Raw genomic sequence first — 19,450 nt, 5'->3', positions numbered from 1 at the left:
ACTATATATAATTGATTAAGAAAAACCAGTGCAGAAAGGCAAAAGCAGTTAAGGGAGGAAAAACAGCTGTTAAAATTGAGAGGAATGATCATTAAAAAAAGAGGGAGATACAAGTAGCTGAATTCAAGTTGTTGAATTGAGTTGGATGAGGAATAAGCCATTGCAAATAAGCTCAGTTTAATTGTGACTCAAAACATCTTCAACAAATACAAACAGTACAGTATTAATTACATGAGAAAAGCATGCATTCAGAAGAGGACATGCAAACTCCACACAGACGGCACCCAAGGTCAGGATTGAACCTGCGTCTCTGACGCTGCAAGGCAGTGGCTTTACTACCTGTGCCACTTTAATTCTGGATTAAATCATGTGACTGAAGCATCTCCTTTCTAATTACCAATGAATTCCCCACAGCATTATTTGCGGATGAAAGAAAACCACCACAGAAATAATCTGATCATCCAACAGAACTAACAAAATAAAATTATGCCTTTATATATTCCAGTATTATAAAAAAGAAGTGGTGCTGTTAGTTATAATTCATTGAAGAGAGGAGCATACAAAAATTAAATGAAATTGTTACTTTTTCTTTCACAACCAGTTCATGGACTGATTATTTAACCTCATTTGGAATAAAACTGCTTCTCATTGAAAACTGCTTCTCATGCCAGTCACACAATACAGAAAATTCATTTATCTGCACCCGAATACATGTGGTAGAGCTTCAGAGAATCACAGACATGTTATAAACAGTATAAGGCTATTTGGTCTTTATAAATGACCAAACGCAATTGCAGAGATATTAATGTTGACTTATTCTAAATAAATGCAAGTTACATGCATCTGGATATTTCCTTGAATCACTTCACTGGAAAACTGAGGATGTATATTCACATATTGCAATCTGCCTGCTACCCAGATCTGAAGGATGTGTGTGTACACGGCACCACCACTCTGCACCAACTCCGGGTGTCAAACCCATTCTGCGCGACTTTGGTCCAGGTTGATGCTTTGTCATTCCAATACAAGGTGCAATTGGTACCAATGATTTTTTTTATATATAAGGTAACACTACTGATATTTTTACTTAAGAGTTCTTATAGATATGAGATTGATAACTAAGCAATTTTCTCTTTCAGTTATCCTGGTAGATTTAGTGCTCTGCCTCTAAGTATGGACCGAATTTGTGTTTGGTCAAAACAAATTTTCTGAGAAAGCCACATGTACAGTATTTCTGGAGACACAAGAGACTGCAGATGCTGGAATCTGGAGGAAAAGCAAACAGCTGCAGAAATTCAGAGGGTCAGGCAATGGACAGTCGACGTTTCGGATCTCGACCCTTCATCTGGACTGTACAATATTTCTGCCACTTCCTGACACTTCCTTTGTAAGGATTCACCCCATTTAACCATGATTGTGATCGTTGTGTGATGAAACTTCTACCTTGTAGAATTCCAGCATGGTAAATGGCAGCTCCATATTAGAATTAATTCCAGAAAGAAAAATTAATGTATATAATGAGTGAACAAGAAAGCCAGGGAAACCAAAATTATAAAAAGGACAAAATAGAGAATTAATTATTTGAGGAGAAAGCAAATGAACCCTTACAACTGGTAGAATTGTCAAATTTCTCCAACTTGAATCAGATAGTTAAAGAGTCTGGTGAGGAAGTTGAGTTTGGGAATTAATGCTTATGGATTGTGAACCTCATGCCTTATTTTTTGCTCGAAGTGATCATGCATCTTGCTACACTCCTTGACCCAACTACTTTCTTACTACTACATTTGTCATGAGCTGCTATCCACCTTATGCCTCTTGCCATTATTGTAGTTGTTCTCCCTTTTGCACTTACTACATTCATTTACTCACCCTGTCCTGCGCCGGTTACTTGCCACATACTGTTTGTCACCAACTTACCCTACCCTGCTCATAAGATAAGATTTCTTTATTAGTCACATGTACATCAAAACACACAGTGAAATGCATCTTTTGCATAGAGTGTTCTGGGGGCAGCCCGCAAGTGTCACCACACTTCCGGCGCCAACATAGCATGCCCACAACTTCCTAACCCATACGTCTTTGGAATGTGGGAGGAAACCAGAGCACCACGCAGACACAGGGAGAACGTAAAAACTCCTTACAGACAGCGGCCCCTAGTGCTGTAACAGCATTACACTAACCGCTATACTACCGTGCCTGCCCTAAAATACTAAGCTAAGGAGGCACCCGGATGCTTCTTGCTGTATGTTATTTGCTCCAGCCCTGTGCCAGAATTCAAGCCTCTCCTGCCCTTGTGTTACTGCACGACAGGTCACAAGGCTTTCTTTCCATTAGCTTCAGGACATAATGTGTGTGGTTCCCAGATTATTTTTTCTTCATGGCCTGATAGGAGTCTGCCGAAATGGCAGCTGATTTCCATATCTGCGGTGCCTGTTGAATGTCCCTATTTATTTGCTGTTCACTGAAGAAATAGAAAAAAATGAGTTCCTAAGGAAATAGTAATTCACAGCTAAAGCTGCAAATATATTTTTACTTCATAATATCTTTAAGTAAGAAATTTGCTTTTGATCATTTGTGGTAAATGGGTGTTAGATTATGGCTGCCAATTGTGCTCTGTTCTACTGGAGCAGATTATCAGACCCGTCTGGTTCTGCTGACCAAACACACTGTTCACCCCACATACATTTACTTTACATAATGATGTTTCTCTGTTTTGTAACAGTGCCTCACGGTGTCTTGAGGTTGTGAAAGTGCTAGATAAATGCAATTTTGTTGTTTTCATTTCAGAAAAGAAATCTTGCCTTATTGGACATGGAACTTGACAATTCTAAGGGTCCATTTGCTTTCTCCTCAAATAATTAATTCTCTATTTTATCCCTTTCATAACTTTGGTTTCTCTGACTTTCTTGTTCATTCATCACGTACATTCTTTTTTTCTGGAATTAATTCTAATATGGAGCTGCCATTTACTGTGCTGGAATTCTACAATGTAAAAATGTTATCACACAACTATCACAATCGTGGTTAAATGGGGCGAATCTTTACAGAGGAAGTGTGTGCATGGGGAGGCAGAATTACCGCACAGTCCAGATGAAGGGTCTTGACCCGAAATGGCAACTGTTCATTTCCCTCCACAGATGCTGCCTGACCTGCCGAGTTCTTCCAGTAGTTTGTAATTTTGCTCAAAATAAGTTCTATTTTTTACTGTACTTTATAACAATATAGATTCACTTTCAGCAGTTTGACTACATGGTGTATCATTAAATGATTTTCTTTTAAATGTTCAACAATTTCTGACAAGATTTGTTGCATAGAGAATCAGACTCGTAGTATGGGCAAACCTGAGATCATCAACTCTGCTGCCTGTGTACTAATTTGCACCAAATCCCATCACCCAGTGCTTCCTAATCCTCAGCGGTCCAGTTAAGTCGCATCTCAATTTTAAAATTCTCGTTCCTCCCAACTCTGTAAACTTCTGGCCTATAATCCACTGAGATATTTCTGCTGTTACAATTCTGACATGTTGATCATCCACACATTGAATCGTTCCACAGTGACAGTCACACTTTCATCCGTCAATGTGTTCTCTGGAATTCTCTCTCAATACCTCACTTTCCTTCTCTTAAGATACTCAATGAAATCTCCCTCAGTGACCAAGCTTTTAGTCATTTGCTCAATGTCTCATTGTGTGATTTAGTTCAAATATTGTTTAATAATGATCCTGTGAAGTGACTTGGGAAGGTTTGCTTGTGACAGGTGTAATAGCATATTTGCTTATTGCTGTAGCAAAACCATTTGGAACTGAGGTCACATGGTAATAGATTAAATACAAAGTAATGAAGTCTTTAAACTGCATTGGGAATTTATGTAGTAATTACACACAGAATTAATTATAAGTGGTAAAATTAACTTGAATTTCAGCTTGTGATTTGTAACTTTTAATTTGTTTCCATCTGGATACCAGAATAAAAATTCCACTTTTCCCAATATGGAGTTTAAAACCATCCTACAGTCACAACAGGGTATTCAATTTTAAGACTGAAATATTAAAAATGCTGATACAATTTATGTTTTATTCTGCTTTGAAAAAGAAAATGCAATAGAGCACCACAAAGTAGGAGTCTAGTATTAGTGAAATACTAGTTATTTGGCAGACCATAGCATAATTACAAGCTTTTAAAAACAGGGCAAGAAAGAACAATGTCTCCCCTTTGTTTATTTCTCACCCTTAATGAGAATAAAAACTTTCAATCATTTTATTAGTTCATGATGTCTGTGCAAATCCCTCAAATCGCAGTCCTGAAACCATTTTTTCTTGAAACAGATTAATCGGATTTCCTGAAACAAGATGGTCTATTCATGCTTCATTATAAAAGTGAGCAAAAGTAACACAATGAACCATTAAAATATAAATTTTGAAATCAGCCCAAAATGCCTATTTGTCACAAGCTGCTAGGAAATTCAATAGATTTTTGAATTATTTTACCACTTTTAAGATATTTTAGATCACTCTGCTCGCTGGCAGTGAATGCTGGAGCACTTCAGCTTGCCTTATCATAATCAGAGCTCTACTATGGCGCACCCAAAAATAACATCAGATGCTTCTTATCAGGATAAAGTCTACTTTAACATCAGACAGTTATTTTTGTCTTAATTGTCAAATGCTTTTAGTAAATGAGGACACAGCTAAATATATATGTTGCAAGCTCCTTGTATAATAGAGAATAATGCTAGCACTAACATTTCCAATCTAGTTGTTTTATGTGGTGATACTTTAATCCCTTCCACAACAATGATTTTAGCTGTATTCAGAAGTTATAATCTGGCAAGTTTTCTTTAAGGCTTTTAATTCAGCACTTCTTGAAAGACTCTTCAAAACAAAACAATGTATGATTTGGTTGCTCACTTAAGCAAACAAACCAGAGACAAAACTAATTAACTGTCATGTTGTGCTAAGCAAAATAATTTAAGCAATGTTTTGTTTTAATATGTTGTCATAACTAAAGGCAGTAGCAATACAAACCCAGCACTAAAATGAAGAATGTTGGAAAATAAAGTTATTATTTATAAACTAAACCTAACAAAGTTGTTAGTAATTGTTCCAGCATAAGAGCCTAGCAGTGTAATGATGTTATAGATAAGTTTTCCAGTCTCTATTTTAACCTTTAATGTTAATCTTTTTTAAAACTTTAGTTTAAAAGAATGTGCAAGAAACAATTTGTTACCCCTACAAAAATTCACTGTAAAATGAAACAATTTGTTACAGCTATAAAAAATCACTGTAAGATCTTACAATGACAACAGTCTACAGAGTAGAATTACACCATCATGATGACACCAATTTGCCATTAATTATCACTGCCTTTTTACAAGGGTAATGGAATATTCTGGTTCCATCCATAGGTTTCAGTTCAATTACATTATTTGACAAAACAGACACTAGAAATACAGAACCTACAAAATAAAACCTACACAACAAAGTAACAGAATAAACCACACTCTTAACACTGCATCAAACTGAAGCCAACTAAAGAAGTCACTTTAAATGCATCAGTGAACCTCCAGAAATACTCTATCACACTCAAGCCATGCATTTCAGCTTTCGCAATAAACTGAAAATTAAATTCATGATTCTTCACAGCAGTCAGAAAATACTTCCTTCATTACTACAGCCAGACCATATTAGTCATGGAGGCATGTGACATACTTCTGTGGTCACATGCTTTGGCTTCAACAGTCCACCTCACCAACCTCTTTAACAACTTAATTTTTTCCAGCCAGAAACATCCAGCTGTATAATTCCCAAAAATGACCACAGCTATCAAGTAAACAGAACACAACAATGACATGGCACTTTTTCCAAGGATGAATTTTTTCTTTAACTGCTCATGTATTATGTGCGGAACATAAGGCTTGTTTGTGCATTGAGTTTAATGTTCAATTGCACTTTCAAGGTCTTTGAAACAAATTTAGAACTGACACACCCCTTCTGAACACCAAGTCCCTATGTTTGGCATTTTACAGGGCTCTCTGGAAAATATCAGCAAGAAAGTACTCTTGCTTCTATGAGTCTTTTTACTTATACTTGATGGTAGCCCAAGCTCTTGTGGTCGGAACTAGTTGTTGGTTTTGATGTATGTTATTGACTGAAGAAAAATAAATTTCAGATAGAAACCTCTAAGCAAATGACTGTAACTTGCATTGCAGAGCTAAAAGTTACCCTGGCTTAAATATTACACGAGTAGAGAAGCTCGTGCCAGCTGATGCAAGAAAACCATAAAACGTACCAAGCCAGTAAATTCAGTCACATAGTGGAAAAACTGAGCAATGATAAAAATCTGATGTATTCAAACTTCCCAGTTAAATAAATCAATTGACAAATTTTTAAGGAACTGAATTCAGGGTTAATGCCTCAAGATACATGCTTGATTGCAATCATCATGTATATTTAGAATTAAAATTCACTGCATACATATTTTGATTAAATAGTACTATATTTTTATTCATATAGGGTCTTAGAACATCCGCGGTGCTTTGAAATTCAACATGTAAGGAGACTGAGAGCACTCTACTTCCCTGCCCCATTCTTGTCTCAACACAACCCAAAGTCTCCAAATTCTCGCCTCAGCTCTCTCCATCCCACCCTGCTGACTTAAATCCATATCCCACCCTTAGCCCTGCTCAATTTTTTTTGATCTGTAGCTTTCTCCTCACTGATTCTGCTTGATTAACAATTCCAGACCTACAGAGTGTCTCTAAAGCATTTACAGGGAACATCAGAGGAGCAACAGAACAATCAAAGACGTATGAGCAGGGCTACAAGATTACACCATACTGATGAACAATTAAGCTTCTAGCAGCAATGATTTTAAATTGGTAGATTGGTTTATTATTATTGTCACATGTACTGAGGTACAGTGAAAAACTTTGTTTTGCATTTCAACACATCAGTGCACTAAGGTAGTACAAGGGTAAAACAATAATGAATGCAGAATAAAATGTTACAGTTACAGAGAAAGTGCAGTGCAGGCAGACCATAAGGTGCAAGGCCATTACGAAGCAGATTGTGAGGTCAAGAGTCCATCTTATCGTACTAGAGGACCGTTCAATATCTTATAACAGCAGGATAGAAGCTGTCCTAGAGCCTGATGGTATGCGCTTTCAGGCTTTTGTACCTTCTCTCCAATGGGAGGGGGGAGAAGAGTGAATGTCCGGGGTGGGTGGGGTCTTTGATTGATTTGGTTGATTTACTGAGACAGCGAGAAGTGTTAACAGAATCCATGGAGGGGAGGCTGGTTTCTGTGATGCGCTGGGCTGTGTCCACAACTCTCTGTAGTTTCTTGTGGTCTCATGCAGAGCAGTTGCAATACCAAGCCATGCTGCATCCAGATAGGATGCTTTCTGTGGTGCATCGATAAAAATTGGTGAGGGTCAAAGGGGACATGCCAAATTTCCTGAGCCTCCGGAGGAAATAGAAGCGCTGGTGAGCTGTCTTGGCCGTGGCATCTATGTGGTTGAACCAGGACAGACTAAAGGAAGTTCCCGACTTATGAACGCCTGACTCACGAACGCCCGTACTTACGAACCGACCACGGCGGCGGTACACCTTCTTTGGCCCAACCCTGGGCCAAGTGCGCACATGCAGCCGGGGAACCCTGGGCCAAGTGCGTATGTGCGGCTGAGGCCATATGCAGCCACGATTCCTGGGCCAAGTGTACATGCACGGCCGTGATCCCCGGGCCAAGTGCACATGCGCGGACACTGTTCCAAGTTACAGACAAAATCAGGTTACGAACAGTCTCAAAAACGGAACTCGTTCGTAACCCGGGGACTTCCTGTATTGATGATGTTCACTCCTAGGAACCTGAAGCTCTCAACCCTCTCAACCTCAGCATTGTTGATGTAGACAGGAGCATGTGCACCACCTCCCTTCCTGTAGTCAATGACCAGCTCTTTTGTTTTTCATTATACAGTATATTTGCATTTATATTTGGTGACCAAGTTTAATTAGGGAACTTACAATGTGACTCTTAACAACTGCAATTAAGCAGGAGCTTGGAGAGCAATCTCTGGAAAAGATCTTGTCCCCTTAAAAATGTGATTGGAGGAAGGTATAAGGGGGATGTCAGGGGTAAGTTTTTTTTAACACAGAGAGTGGTGGGTGCGTGGAACACACTGCCGGCAGAGGTTGTGGGGGCAGATACATTAGGGACATTTAAGAGACTCTTAGATCGACACATGAATGATAGAAAAATAGGGGGCTATGTGGGAGGGAAGGGTTAGATAGATCTTAGAGTAGGATAAAATGTCAGCACAACACTGTGGGCCGAAGGGCCTGTACAGTGCTGTAGTGTTCTTTGTACTATGTTCTAAACGATAATCTACAAATAAATTTTGCAGGAAGAGTTGATTTCCTTCCAATTTCCATCACCATTTGCAATGCTTAATTAAAAGTAGGGTCAAGAGGATAAGGCAAATGCTGGATGCCAAAGGTGGACATTGAACCCAGCACTACTAAAAAATAGTTGACAAGGATATAATTTCTGATATATATATATATATATATATATATATATATATATATATATATATATATATATATATATATACAGTCCTAAATGTAGATAGATAGATAGATAGATAGATAGATAGATAGATAGATAGATAGATAGATAGATAGATAGATAGATATCTTTATTAGTCATATGTACATCGAAATACACAATGAAATGCATCTTTTGGCGTAGAGCGTTCTGGGGACAGCCCGCAAGTGTCACCACACTTCCGGCACCAACATAGCATGCCCACAACTTCCTAACCCGTACGTCTTTAGAGTGTGGAAGAAAACTGGAGCACCCGGAGGAAACCCATGCAGACACGGGGAGAACATACAAACTCCTTACAGACAGTGGCCAGAATTGAACCCATGTCGCTGGTGCTGTAGTAGCGCTACGCTAACCGCTACCCTACATATTCAAAACTCTGACACCGCACATTAACTTCAGTTACCTTTGATTTGTTTTTTGTTAACTTCATTTATTCTAACTTTATTCAATTACCAAGTACCAGGTTAGTTAGCTAATATTAGTATCAGCTAACTAACCTGAAGCTACAACTCAGCTCATAATGCAAAACAAAATTATAGAGTCATACAGCACAGGAATAGACCCAATAATCTTGCACTAATCCTATTTTATACTTCCCAGTTCCCATCAACGCCCAGATTCTACCATCACCAGTGTGCTAGGGGCGATATACAATGGACTGACCCGCATGTATTTGGGATGTGGAAAAAACTAAAGGATCCAGAGGACGCCCATGTGGTCACAGGGAGAATCTGCAAACTCCATCTCAACAGCAGTAGAGATTATAATAATTATTAGTATCACATTAGTCTATAATACTCAGTAACCAACAGATTCATCACCAGATTATCTTTAAACCTCTTAATGTGCACGACATACGCACAAATGAAATCTGATATATTTTATATTACAAACATTGTGAAACAGAGTTCAAATTCGTTTCTGGCATGAAACAAGTGTTTTGATTCTTGAAGGATTATTCCTTGTTGGTAACATATTAATTATATTTAATACATTTTTATTTTTGATTATAACCTGTATATGCACATATTCTGATGAAAATAAATCACTGGCAGCAAATACTAATCTGAACCATTTCGTCATTTGTATTTATTGTGAAATTCCACACCTCACTTGCTCAAAGCAAATGGACAATCAACAGCTAACACAAGGTCAATTAATGCCATTGAACAATATAACTAACTACCTACTTCCTATTGTCAGGTGGTTGATAACTTGAAACCCACAGTCTGTACAAATGTGCAACAAAAAGGATTTTCACTTTCCTTTTTCAGTACTTAATATGGAATAGAGGTGGGTTCTAAGACCAAAGCTCACATGTTCATGTCCCAGTCTTGGTTATTATTTCAACATCCATGGCCTCTCCAGCTCATGTCAGCTATTGAAATCCACTGGAGAGTGCTGCTTGTCAGAGAAAATTTGCCATAAATAGCTGTGACTTGGAGAAATAAATCTGCTGTTGCAAACCACAGAAATAACACTAAACACAACTGGGGAACAACTTGCTACTTAAAGAGGGACCAAAGCGAACGAGAAAAAAATATTTTTTTAAACTTTCGTAGTGGATGTTCAATCTGTCTACTCTATTGTTGCTGTAGCACAAGCACGAAAGAGAAGTAAACTAGATAGTCCATGGTCTTTTCCCTAGTAATCATGTCCCCAACTATGTGCCACTTTATCCAGTTAAGTGATTTTTTTTAATGCTATATGTCACACATCACATTCCACACAGTTGGAATATAATTTGGGTGTGGAAGCCTGACATGACTCCAACGTAAAGTGCAGCAAGACTCTCTACTCTGAAGAGTTTCACCAGCTGACTGAATTCAGGCTGCATTTATGCAAATTACTGCAACAGAACTGCAAAGCAAAATTGAATTAAATCAACATTATACCCATGGAGCCAGAGCACATATTATTTAAAGGACACAAACTATAAATCAGACTCTTCCCAACATTAAAGCATAATTTCTGGAAGAGTCATCCTTCCTTTGCTTTGACTAAGTTAACACCAATTGCAAACATCCTAATTTTTCCAAATAGATATGCAAGGACTAAGCAAATGCAATAATTAGTACTGACTGTTCCAGTGAGAACTAATGCTCTGACATCATTTTGAACTCCAGAAGACAGTAAGTTGTATCATTATATAAGCAAGAAACCCTCTTTAGACACAACACAAGGCTTAGCACTGCTGCTTTACCATCAGGTTATTGCTCCTTCTGCCTTTTTACCAGATTCCTGCTGCTTCTGGTTTTGTTTAACCTCTTTGTAGCCTTTGCTCATTGAAAAGATTTTCTCTGTTTCAAAACGGTTCTCCACTACCCCACCCCCACCCCCCACACACATACCCGAGGACATTTGCCTAGCCAGCTCTGACTCACTTACTGCTCTGTACTGCAAACATAGGCTTTTTGCTTCTGCTGGTTTCATTTAAGCAACATTCTCTGATCTGTAAGTAGTATCATTCCATCAAACTGCCACTACAGTATCTGTTACAATTTCTCAAGAGATTCAACAACAAATCCAAAATGTAGACCACACACCCGACCAACTGAAAGCTGTACTCTTTAGAAAGCTCCCTCAACATATTTACACATATCCCAAAGAATAAGTAATTATCCGCCATGCAGTAACCTGCATAGTGCATTGCAAATGATTAGTCCTATCACACTGTTTTCTTTGATCTGGAAAATATTTAGAACACATTAGGAATTCATCTGTTTATCTTTAAATTAAACAGAAAACATGAAAACAATTCATCCGTTACTAGGTGGTATTCATATGAATACTGAATACCAAAATAAACATCACATTAAAGTTGATACATTCCAGAAGCAGTACTGGAGCACTTCTGTATTTGAAGATTGAAGATTGCCACCAAGATCAATTTTGTGGTTTTATTTTTTTATATATATACTACAACCACAGTAGAATCTGAAGTACAACATTCTCAGAACTCTGATCTAGCACCAAGAGATATCTGTTTTCTTATTCTCCCACACTCAGGTTTCCAGATGAATATCAAAATTATTTATGAACTGGGCAATCTCTTCCACAGTACTGCACCACTTAAAAGTAGCCTTTTATAACATATGTCTACAAAGGCACAGCAGCAACCTTCTTTTACGCCACCCTCAACCAGAATCACTGTGAATATAATTAATGAAAAGTATGCATCTAAAAAAAAACTGCTAAAATAAAGGTAACCTGGCATTAGAAGCTGAAAGAATTGCAGGAAAAGTCTGCCAGTAGAAAAAGATATGTTGTTGGTAGCTCTAACAAGACTGGGATTAAGGTTGAATTAATTCCAGAAATGCAACAGCAATAGCACCTCAGATTTTCTTTTCCCAGCCAACTTTTCTAGTTGAACTGTAAATGCTACCCACCCCCAACCATGCTATTTCATAATACGGGTGTGGGCACCATGGTATCTCCCTGCTTTATAAGATCAATCAAGCTATCAGCTGTTGTAACGGCAGTCATGGGCCAAGAAGGAGCATCCAACAGCACCTTCAGTTCTTCATGAAGCTGCAGATTAGTGAGACTACAAATACAAAATTAAATGCTAATTACAACAACGTTCATCACTATGTACAGAATCAGAGAAGGAAATAGCAATCTCTGAATTTTTCCATATTTCCATATTGCTCATAAAACAAATAAAACACTAAGTAGGTGTATTATTTAGCCAGTCACAACATGCCATCACTGAAATACTGTGAACGAGAATCACAACAGGCCAGAAGGAGCAGTGAGTGACTCACATCCTGATCTACCAGAGCAACTCATAACTCAGCAGTGCGTCTGGACACTTTCCACTTACCTGGATGAGTGCAATTCCAATAAACACGGAAGAAGCTCAAGTTCAATCCTATCCAGGTCAAAGCAGTTCAGTTGACTGACATTCTATGATTACCCTGATGATATACTCCCCCATCAAAAGGGACATCACAGTTCGGCGTATTTCCAAGGCCTCCATGACATCTCCTCCCAAATACATTATTCCTACTGTCTAACTGGACTAGAACACCACCTCCTGCCAGTTCTCCAAGTCACACATCATTCTGTCTTAGAAATTGATACTGCAGCTCATTCATTACTGTAGGGTCAAAATCCTGGAAGTCGGGATCCTGCATCAGAGGGACTGCAGCCGTTCAATATGGTAGTTAATTATCATGTTATCATGAGTAAAAAGGAAATGGCAATAAATGCTTGCCATATCAGAACACCCAAATCCTGCAGGTAAATTAAAGTCTGTTCCAGTCTTTTTCTCCACAGGTTTCCTACTTACTCTGCCTTTCCTTCGATATTCTTCTTAACTAAGCAGGTTTTTCAAGGTACTAATACACCCTTCAGCAACAGCCTGTGGCAAAGCCTTGATGCTCTAACAGTCCTCTGGATAAATATTTCCAACCCTTTCTTATAATTCTTTCCTCGATTATGTTAAACTTGACTTCTCATGACCTTCTTATTGCCCAACTGAGACACCACTAAAACTCTACATTACATTGCAGAATTCAAATCAACCTCAACCTTCCTTTACAAAATTGTACATATTATTGCAACGTGGGTCAAGCTAACCACACTTTACTTCTGCCTTTATATTTTGGATAACAGAACCATCCTGATCCTGTATCCTATGCTTCCAACTTCAATTAAAGGATCCCCTGTGTTTTTTTAAGGCTTAAACTATGTGTGCTGATACTTTTAATGATTCTGCCATTCGATTTAAAATCTTGCCATTAAAAGATTTGTTTCCCTTTCATGTTCTTCTAACAAGGTAATATTTAATATTTTTCTGTATTACACATCTGCCTGCCAGCTGTCCAACCATCTGGATCAGCTAGGTTTCCCTACCTTCTTTCACAGACTTCCCTCCAAATTGGAAACACCAGAAAAAAATCCATATGGATATATCTGTTTCCAAATATAAAACGTTAAATGCAGATCTTCGGGTAAGAACAAGGCCAACAGAAATCACAATGGAATGGCACTCACCACAATTCTCCAGATTAAAATGTCTTCTTCTAGGTGATGTGAACCAAATTCACGTGAGTCATTGTTCACATGAATTATATTTAACTGTTTCTCATATAGTCACTCGGCAACTTACATTTAGGCAATACCTTTATACAACAACCTTAAACATATTTCAAGATCTTTGACCAAAGCACAGAAAAAGTTGTTGGGAGGGATGAGCAATAGTAGAACATAAAGAACCGTGGCATTCAGCTGTGATGAGCTTTAAATAGGAATCTACAGCGCTTCCAGAACTACCTAGGCTCTGAATAGTGCGAGATAATAAAGTGGGGTTGGTGTGGGAAAGGGGTTGAGCAGAAGGTAAAATTAGCAGGAGCTTGAAGTTAGGAAAATTGAAATTTCTGGGAGCATGGTTCAGATGGATGAAATTCCAGAGGCCTGAAGGGATTTAAACTAGAGGATGAGAATTCTGCATCAGAAATATAAAGGAGCAAACACAGGAGTGATGTGCAAGCAGGATGTTATATAAGCAGCAGAGTTCTGGATGAGTTGGTATACAATGCACAGAGGATGCAGGGCTCACAAAGAAAGAATTGGGATAGGTTGGAGGTGACAAAGAGTTTGAACATCAAATGAGTTAGCCCAGGGACTGAAGAAGGTAATTTGTCAGAGGTGGAAACTGAGATTCTTATTGATAAAGACAATGTACGTGGAAGCTCTGGATCAAATGAAGTGTCAGTGGTATCGTTTGGCCTAAGGCAGTGGCTTTGAATGCAATGTTTAACTTGACGACACGATCACTGATCAAAAACTGAATATCAAACTGGCAGAAAAGGAGCACAGAGACAGTGGGGAATAATAAATAAGGAAAAGTGATGGATAGACAGTTCTGAGTATACTCAATAGAGATATAAGAGTGATGTTATGTGATGCTAATAGGCAGGTAAGAAAAGGGACTAAGAAAAGATCATTGGGATACCTGTGACGCAAACGACCAAGGGAATTGTGCCCAATCCGATCTGCTGCCAGTGCTCACACCTCACACTTTTCCTGCACCCACACCTTTTGCAGTCCCATGGATCCAATCATTGAGTCTTGACTTCCACAGTCATCCAATGAGACAAAGCAATCTGCAAGTGGCAACTAGACCTCTGGAAGATCCTGAGGCCGCGCCCACAGACCACCCACAAATGGTCTTTTGAAGGCTCATTATTATCAAACGCATACTGACAATTTTTAAATGTTTTTGATCATCAGCAACATTTAACACTGCTTAAATGGATTTAAATTATCAAAAAATAAATTTACTTAAAAGCACATTTAAGTGTTAAGACTTAAAACTATTCAGATTAAGTAAATTTAAGAAAAAGTAACAAACCACTTAGCTGCCATACCTTTTCATTTAAGATCTGCAACACCTTTCAAATGAGTGGAGTCACACTACACGAGCTAAAGGGCCTGATGTAAAGTGCACCTGATCCCTCAGCCCAGGACATTAATGCTCAACCCTTGGCCAATTCCAATGGCAAAACGGGGTGGCTTTTGCATCTGACTGTCACCTCGTTCCTGATTGCACACTGTAAGTGCACAGGCACAGAAATCAGAAACAAGGTGACCCACACACTGATTTTAGCAGCGCTCTACAGGTCACTATATTCCAACCCCATGAGTTTATTGAATTTTTCTTATGGAACCAGCAAAGCCATTTTCAACAGAAGGAAACCGAAGACTTCAATTTGAATAAAGCCTATTACCTAGGTACGAGGGAAAAAGTAATCTCTCCATACCTTACTAAAGAAGTTACAACAGTACTAGATTAAAAGACAAGACTATTGTGACTTCCTTAGTAAGCCATGGATAGATCATTTTCACAATACAATTTTTCTTTTCTCAACTAAATTAAGCTGGAAAATTAATAAATCTTTATTTGAATATTTTCCAAAGTTTATTATTGGAAGACATATTATTCCAAGTTATCAATCCACTTACCCAATCCTCCCCTCATACCTAGGTAGCGGGCTTTATTCAAGTTTAAGTCTTTCTTTCTGTCTCTCAAGACTTAGAATTCTTTCAAGTGCAGCAGCAAGCCTGAAAATTGCAATACTTTCAGGAACCAGTGATAGGTAATCAAAAAAATCATTGAGTGAGAAGATGGAATGAGAGCAGCTGAACTCACGTAAAAAGGAAAAGAGTAGCATAAATAAGTCTGGATCCCTTAAAGGCAGAGACAAGAGAAATTACGTAGTGATCAAAAAATGCCCAGTTATTACACAAATATTCTATATTGGCTTTTAAAACTGAAAAACCAAAGACAAACAACAGTGAGGAAATTAAAGCAATTAATAATTGTAAAGGAAAATTATGGAAGAAATTAAAATGCCAAATACCCACAGAGTTCAAAAAACTGTAACTCTAGGTTTCAAATGAAGTGCTTACAGGGACTGTGGATGTATTGGTAATAATATTCAAAATTCCTGAGATTTTTGAAGTCAGATAAAAAGATAGAAAATGTAACTCCACTGCGCAAGAAAGGGGAAAAGAAAGATGGAGGGAAAATGCTGGAAGCTATTAACAAGTGGTAACAGAATGCTTGGCAAATCAGGACATGACAAGGTAGATGCAACATGGTTTTATGAAAAGGAAATAGAGTCTGACAAATCCAACTGTTACATTCTTATTCAAGCTGTCCAAGTAAGAACTAATGAATATACTTTCTCTGGATTTTCAAAAGACATTTGATAAGGTGATCTATTATATTAACAGCTGGCATAAAACTTTGAAATGCAGTGAACTGTGAGGTGGATAGTAATAAACTTTGAGAGAATACAGACAGGTTAGTGGAATGGGTGCCGATGAAACCTATTGTAGAAAAATGCCAAGTGCTAAAGTTTGAGCGGAAGAAAAGGAGAGGCGACATAAACTGAAGGGCACAATTCTAACAAAAAACAGAGAAAGCTGGAGGTATGTGCACAGATCATCAAAAGGGAACTGGACAAGTACCCAAAGGAAAAACAGTTCATGAGGGAATGGGACTAAACTGATTGCTCTCACATGTATCCAACGTTGACCCGACGGGCTGAATGGCTTCCTTCCAATGTTGAGACTTTTCTATGATCCTTAGAAACTTTTGAAATTCTCTACTTGAGAAAGCAGATGACATCAACCTTTGATTATATTCAAAGCCGACATCAATTGATTTTTGGAAGCCAAGAGACATGAAGATGGCCAAGCATATGAACAAGGAGCAAAGCACTGTATTTACTCCCTTGGATGCTGGTGGGGGAATGGTTTTGGCAGAATCATTCCCAATAGGCATTCCTGTAGAGCTTCTTATGGGTGGTAAGTCAGTTGTGCACCCAATATGGCCGTGGATATGGGGTTAGTGCAGGAAAGTGGTGCTGAGGTAAAATATCAGTCATGATCTTCTTTAAAGGTAAAGCAGAAAGAGGGGCCAAATGGCCTACTCCTGCTTCTATTTGTTACAAATAAGTGTGAGAGGAAGAGAGTGGAGGATGAGGGTGACAATGGAAACGAGAATCTCAAATGGGTTACCTGAAGTAGAAGTTGAGCTATAAATTCCCTTTTATGGCCAACCTCCAGTTTCCAGGCAGACTTTTTGCAAAATTTTGGAAGACCACAGAAGAGACATTGATTTTTACGCTACATTTGTTTCTGATCAGTTTGACCCCACCTGGATTCCCGACAGTTAAAATACCAGTTTTTTCCTATCTTTCACAAGCTTAGACATTCAGAAGTGTTTTACAACCACTTAAGTGCTTTTGAAGAGTATTCATTACAATGTAATCTTAAATGCGAGTCATGTTGTCATATTTTTTCTTAAATTCTAAACCCACTTCCAATGAATCGAGCTGTTTTCCTCTCCGCTGTTTCTATATTTTACTTGCGGAAACTTGTCATACATTCAATACTTTTACCATTCCTTTGCTCTCTTCTGCAAATTTGCCTGAATCCCTACCGCCTTGACGGTTAATGCGCCTCAAACATTTTCATGATAACGGTCATTTTCTCGACTATTTTTAATCACATTGCGATCTCTCTTTTCCAATGTGCACTGCCCTCCGCTGTGGGAGAAAGAAAAGGGCCAGTGCGTTCCTGGTCTCGATGAAACAATGAACAAACAGTATGTGGTTTATTTTCTTGATACGAAGGACAAAACGTTCAATGCAAAATGGAAAAAAAACATTTAACTGTAAAATGGGGATGCTAGAAAACTGCTGGAAGGACGAGATTAAATTGGGTGCAGTACTCACCCAGGAGGCAAAGGTGCAGTGCCGCACCCTGGTACATGTACTTCCATCGCTTTCTGCACTCGGGGAAGTTGTACAGCAGTTTCACAAAGTCCTCGTCAGCAGAACGGTTTCCCCCTTCTTGTTCAACTGCAACGGAAATACACCAAAGAACGACACAATTTGGGATTATGAGGCCTGGAGCAATTGCAAGTGTGCAGTAATTGACGTTAGTAATGACAGAAAGCTTTGCGTGTGTTCTGGATGCACCTTGGTTTGGTGAAGCGCTGTGCCGGCCCGGGAATCCCCGCCGCTCGCCGCCGCTCCGGGCCGGGTTCTACTGCGCCCGCCGCCCTCTCGTACTTCCGCAGTCCGGACCAACACTAAGTCTGCTCAACTGGCCGATCGCGCTGCGTTTATAAATACAAACATTTTCAAGCCATGACATGTGCAAAAATGTACCCACTCCGAGTCAAACTTTCCAAGCTACGGGGTCGATCCCGGACACGACTTTAGAATTCCCTCCTTCCTCGCCTACTAGATTGCACAAGAAGTGCCTGCCCATGCACACTGCACAAAGTCAACACGCCAGCATCTAGCTCAGTAGCGGAGAGTATTTGCATATATTTCTTTATTATTCGTTTTGTTTTCCTGGTTTAAGTTTCTGCCAGCACCGTGCGGGCTGGAGCTGCGGTTTTCAATTCCTGCCACTAGGATCCCAGGATGATTTGCTGCTTCTGAATTGCCCCCACGTCCACCTGCATTTAAAGCAGAATCGGCCGCTTGCTTTGTCAAAAAAATACAAGCTGGAAAGTGGAGTGCTTTATTTTAAAAGAATGTCTCCACCAATCTTTTGAAATGCACAGTTTGCATTCGATTTACATTCGACCAGAAAGTTTTTAAATAGCCAACCTTTCTAAATGGAATTCAAAAAGTCGTTTGCACCCAGCGGCACTTCTGCAGTAACCGCGAGAGAAGGAAACAGGCTAAACCGGCCAAAGTTTTGATTACCACACTGCACCCCTGCTTTGCTTATGCACCCCCTCCCCCTTAAAATTAGGCAATACTTTTCTGTACAGAGGCCGTAACTAACCCCATATTAAGGCAGCATTTGGTCTCAGGAGTCAGGAAACAAAGATCCACACTACTCGAATGGAATGGGAATGCTGTTTAATTTTACCTAAAGAAAACGATTGCGTTTAAAAATCAATGCTCTATCAATGCTTATAGGCAAGGTGAGAGTGCAGGGAACACCAATGGTTCTGCTTTAGAGGTTGGAGAACATATTATTTTCATTTACGGGGGTGACACAGGGAGATTGAGGTCAGGGTGTTCAAACACCCTTGAAATATCCCTGCGCGTGTTTTTTAATCGAGCCACTCCTGTCAAAAGAATGTGCCAGCAATCACTTGATACAACACTGACATTTTTTTAACAGAGCCAGCCAGTTCTGCAAATTGACCAGTGAAAACCGATTAGTTGGGCTTATTCTTCGAAATATTTGCCAACGGAATACACAGAAACTAGTGGTAAAGTTATTCGTAGATTGGCAGCACGTAAACGGTCTATTACACCTGAGTGCTTTGAAGTTTCTGTGCAGAAAGATTTTTTTTT

At 39.0% G+C, this 19,450-nt stretch overlaps 1 protein-coding gene across 2 annotated transcripts in view; it reads right to left on the bottom strand.

Annotated features, from left to right (window-relative positions):
* The window catches only part of cobll1b (cordon-bleu WH2 repeat protein-like 1b), a 140,172-nt gene extending 121,172 nt beyond the window's left edge, over positions 1–19,000 (bottom strand). Inside the window, exons 1-2 of one of the 2 annotated variants that reach the window (XM_052020483.1) lie at positions 18,107–19,000; positions 17,861–17,986 (exon numbers count right to left, since the gene is read on the bottom strand). In XM_052020483.1, the coding sequence (XP_051876443.1) occupies positions 17,861–17,907 (47 nt within the window). In that variant the 5' untranslated portion in view covers positions 17,908–17,986; positions 18,107–19,000. The remainder of the gene's footprint in view (positions 1–17,860; positions 17,987–18,106) is intronic. The other variant, XM_052020491.1, reaches the window with a different exon arrangement.
* Positions 19,001–19,450: the final 450 nt, after the last annotated feature.

The sequence above is a fragment of the Pristis pectinata genome, chromosome 1 (assembly GCF_009764475.1).
Source record: "Pristis pectinata isolate sPriPec2 chromosome 1, sPriPec2.1.pri, whole genome shotgun sequence".
NCBI lineage: Eukaryota > Metazoa > Chordata > Chondrichthyes > Rhinopristiformes > Pristidae > Pristis > Pristis pectinata.
This window is presented reverse-complemented; position numbering and strand designations above follow the sequence as displayed.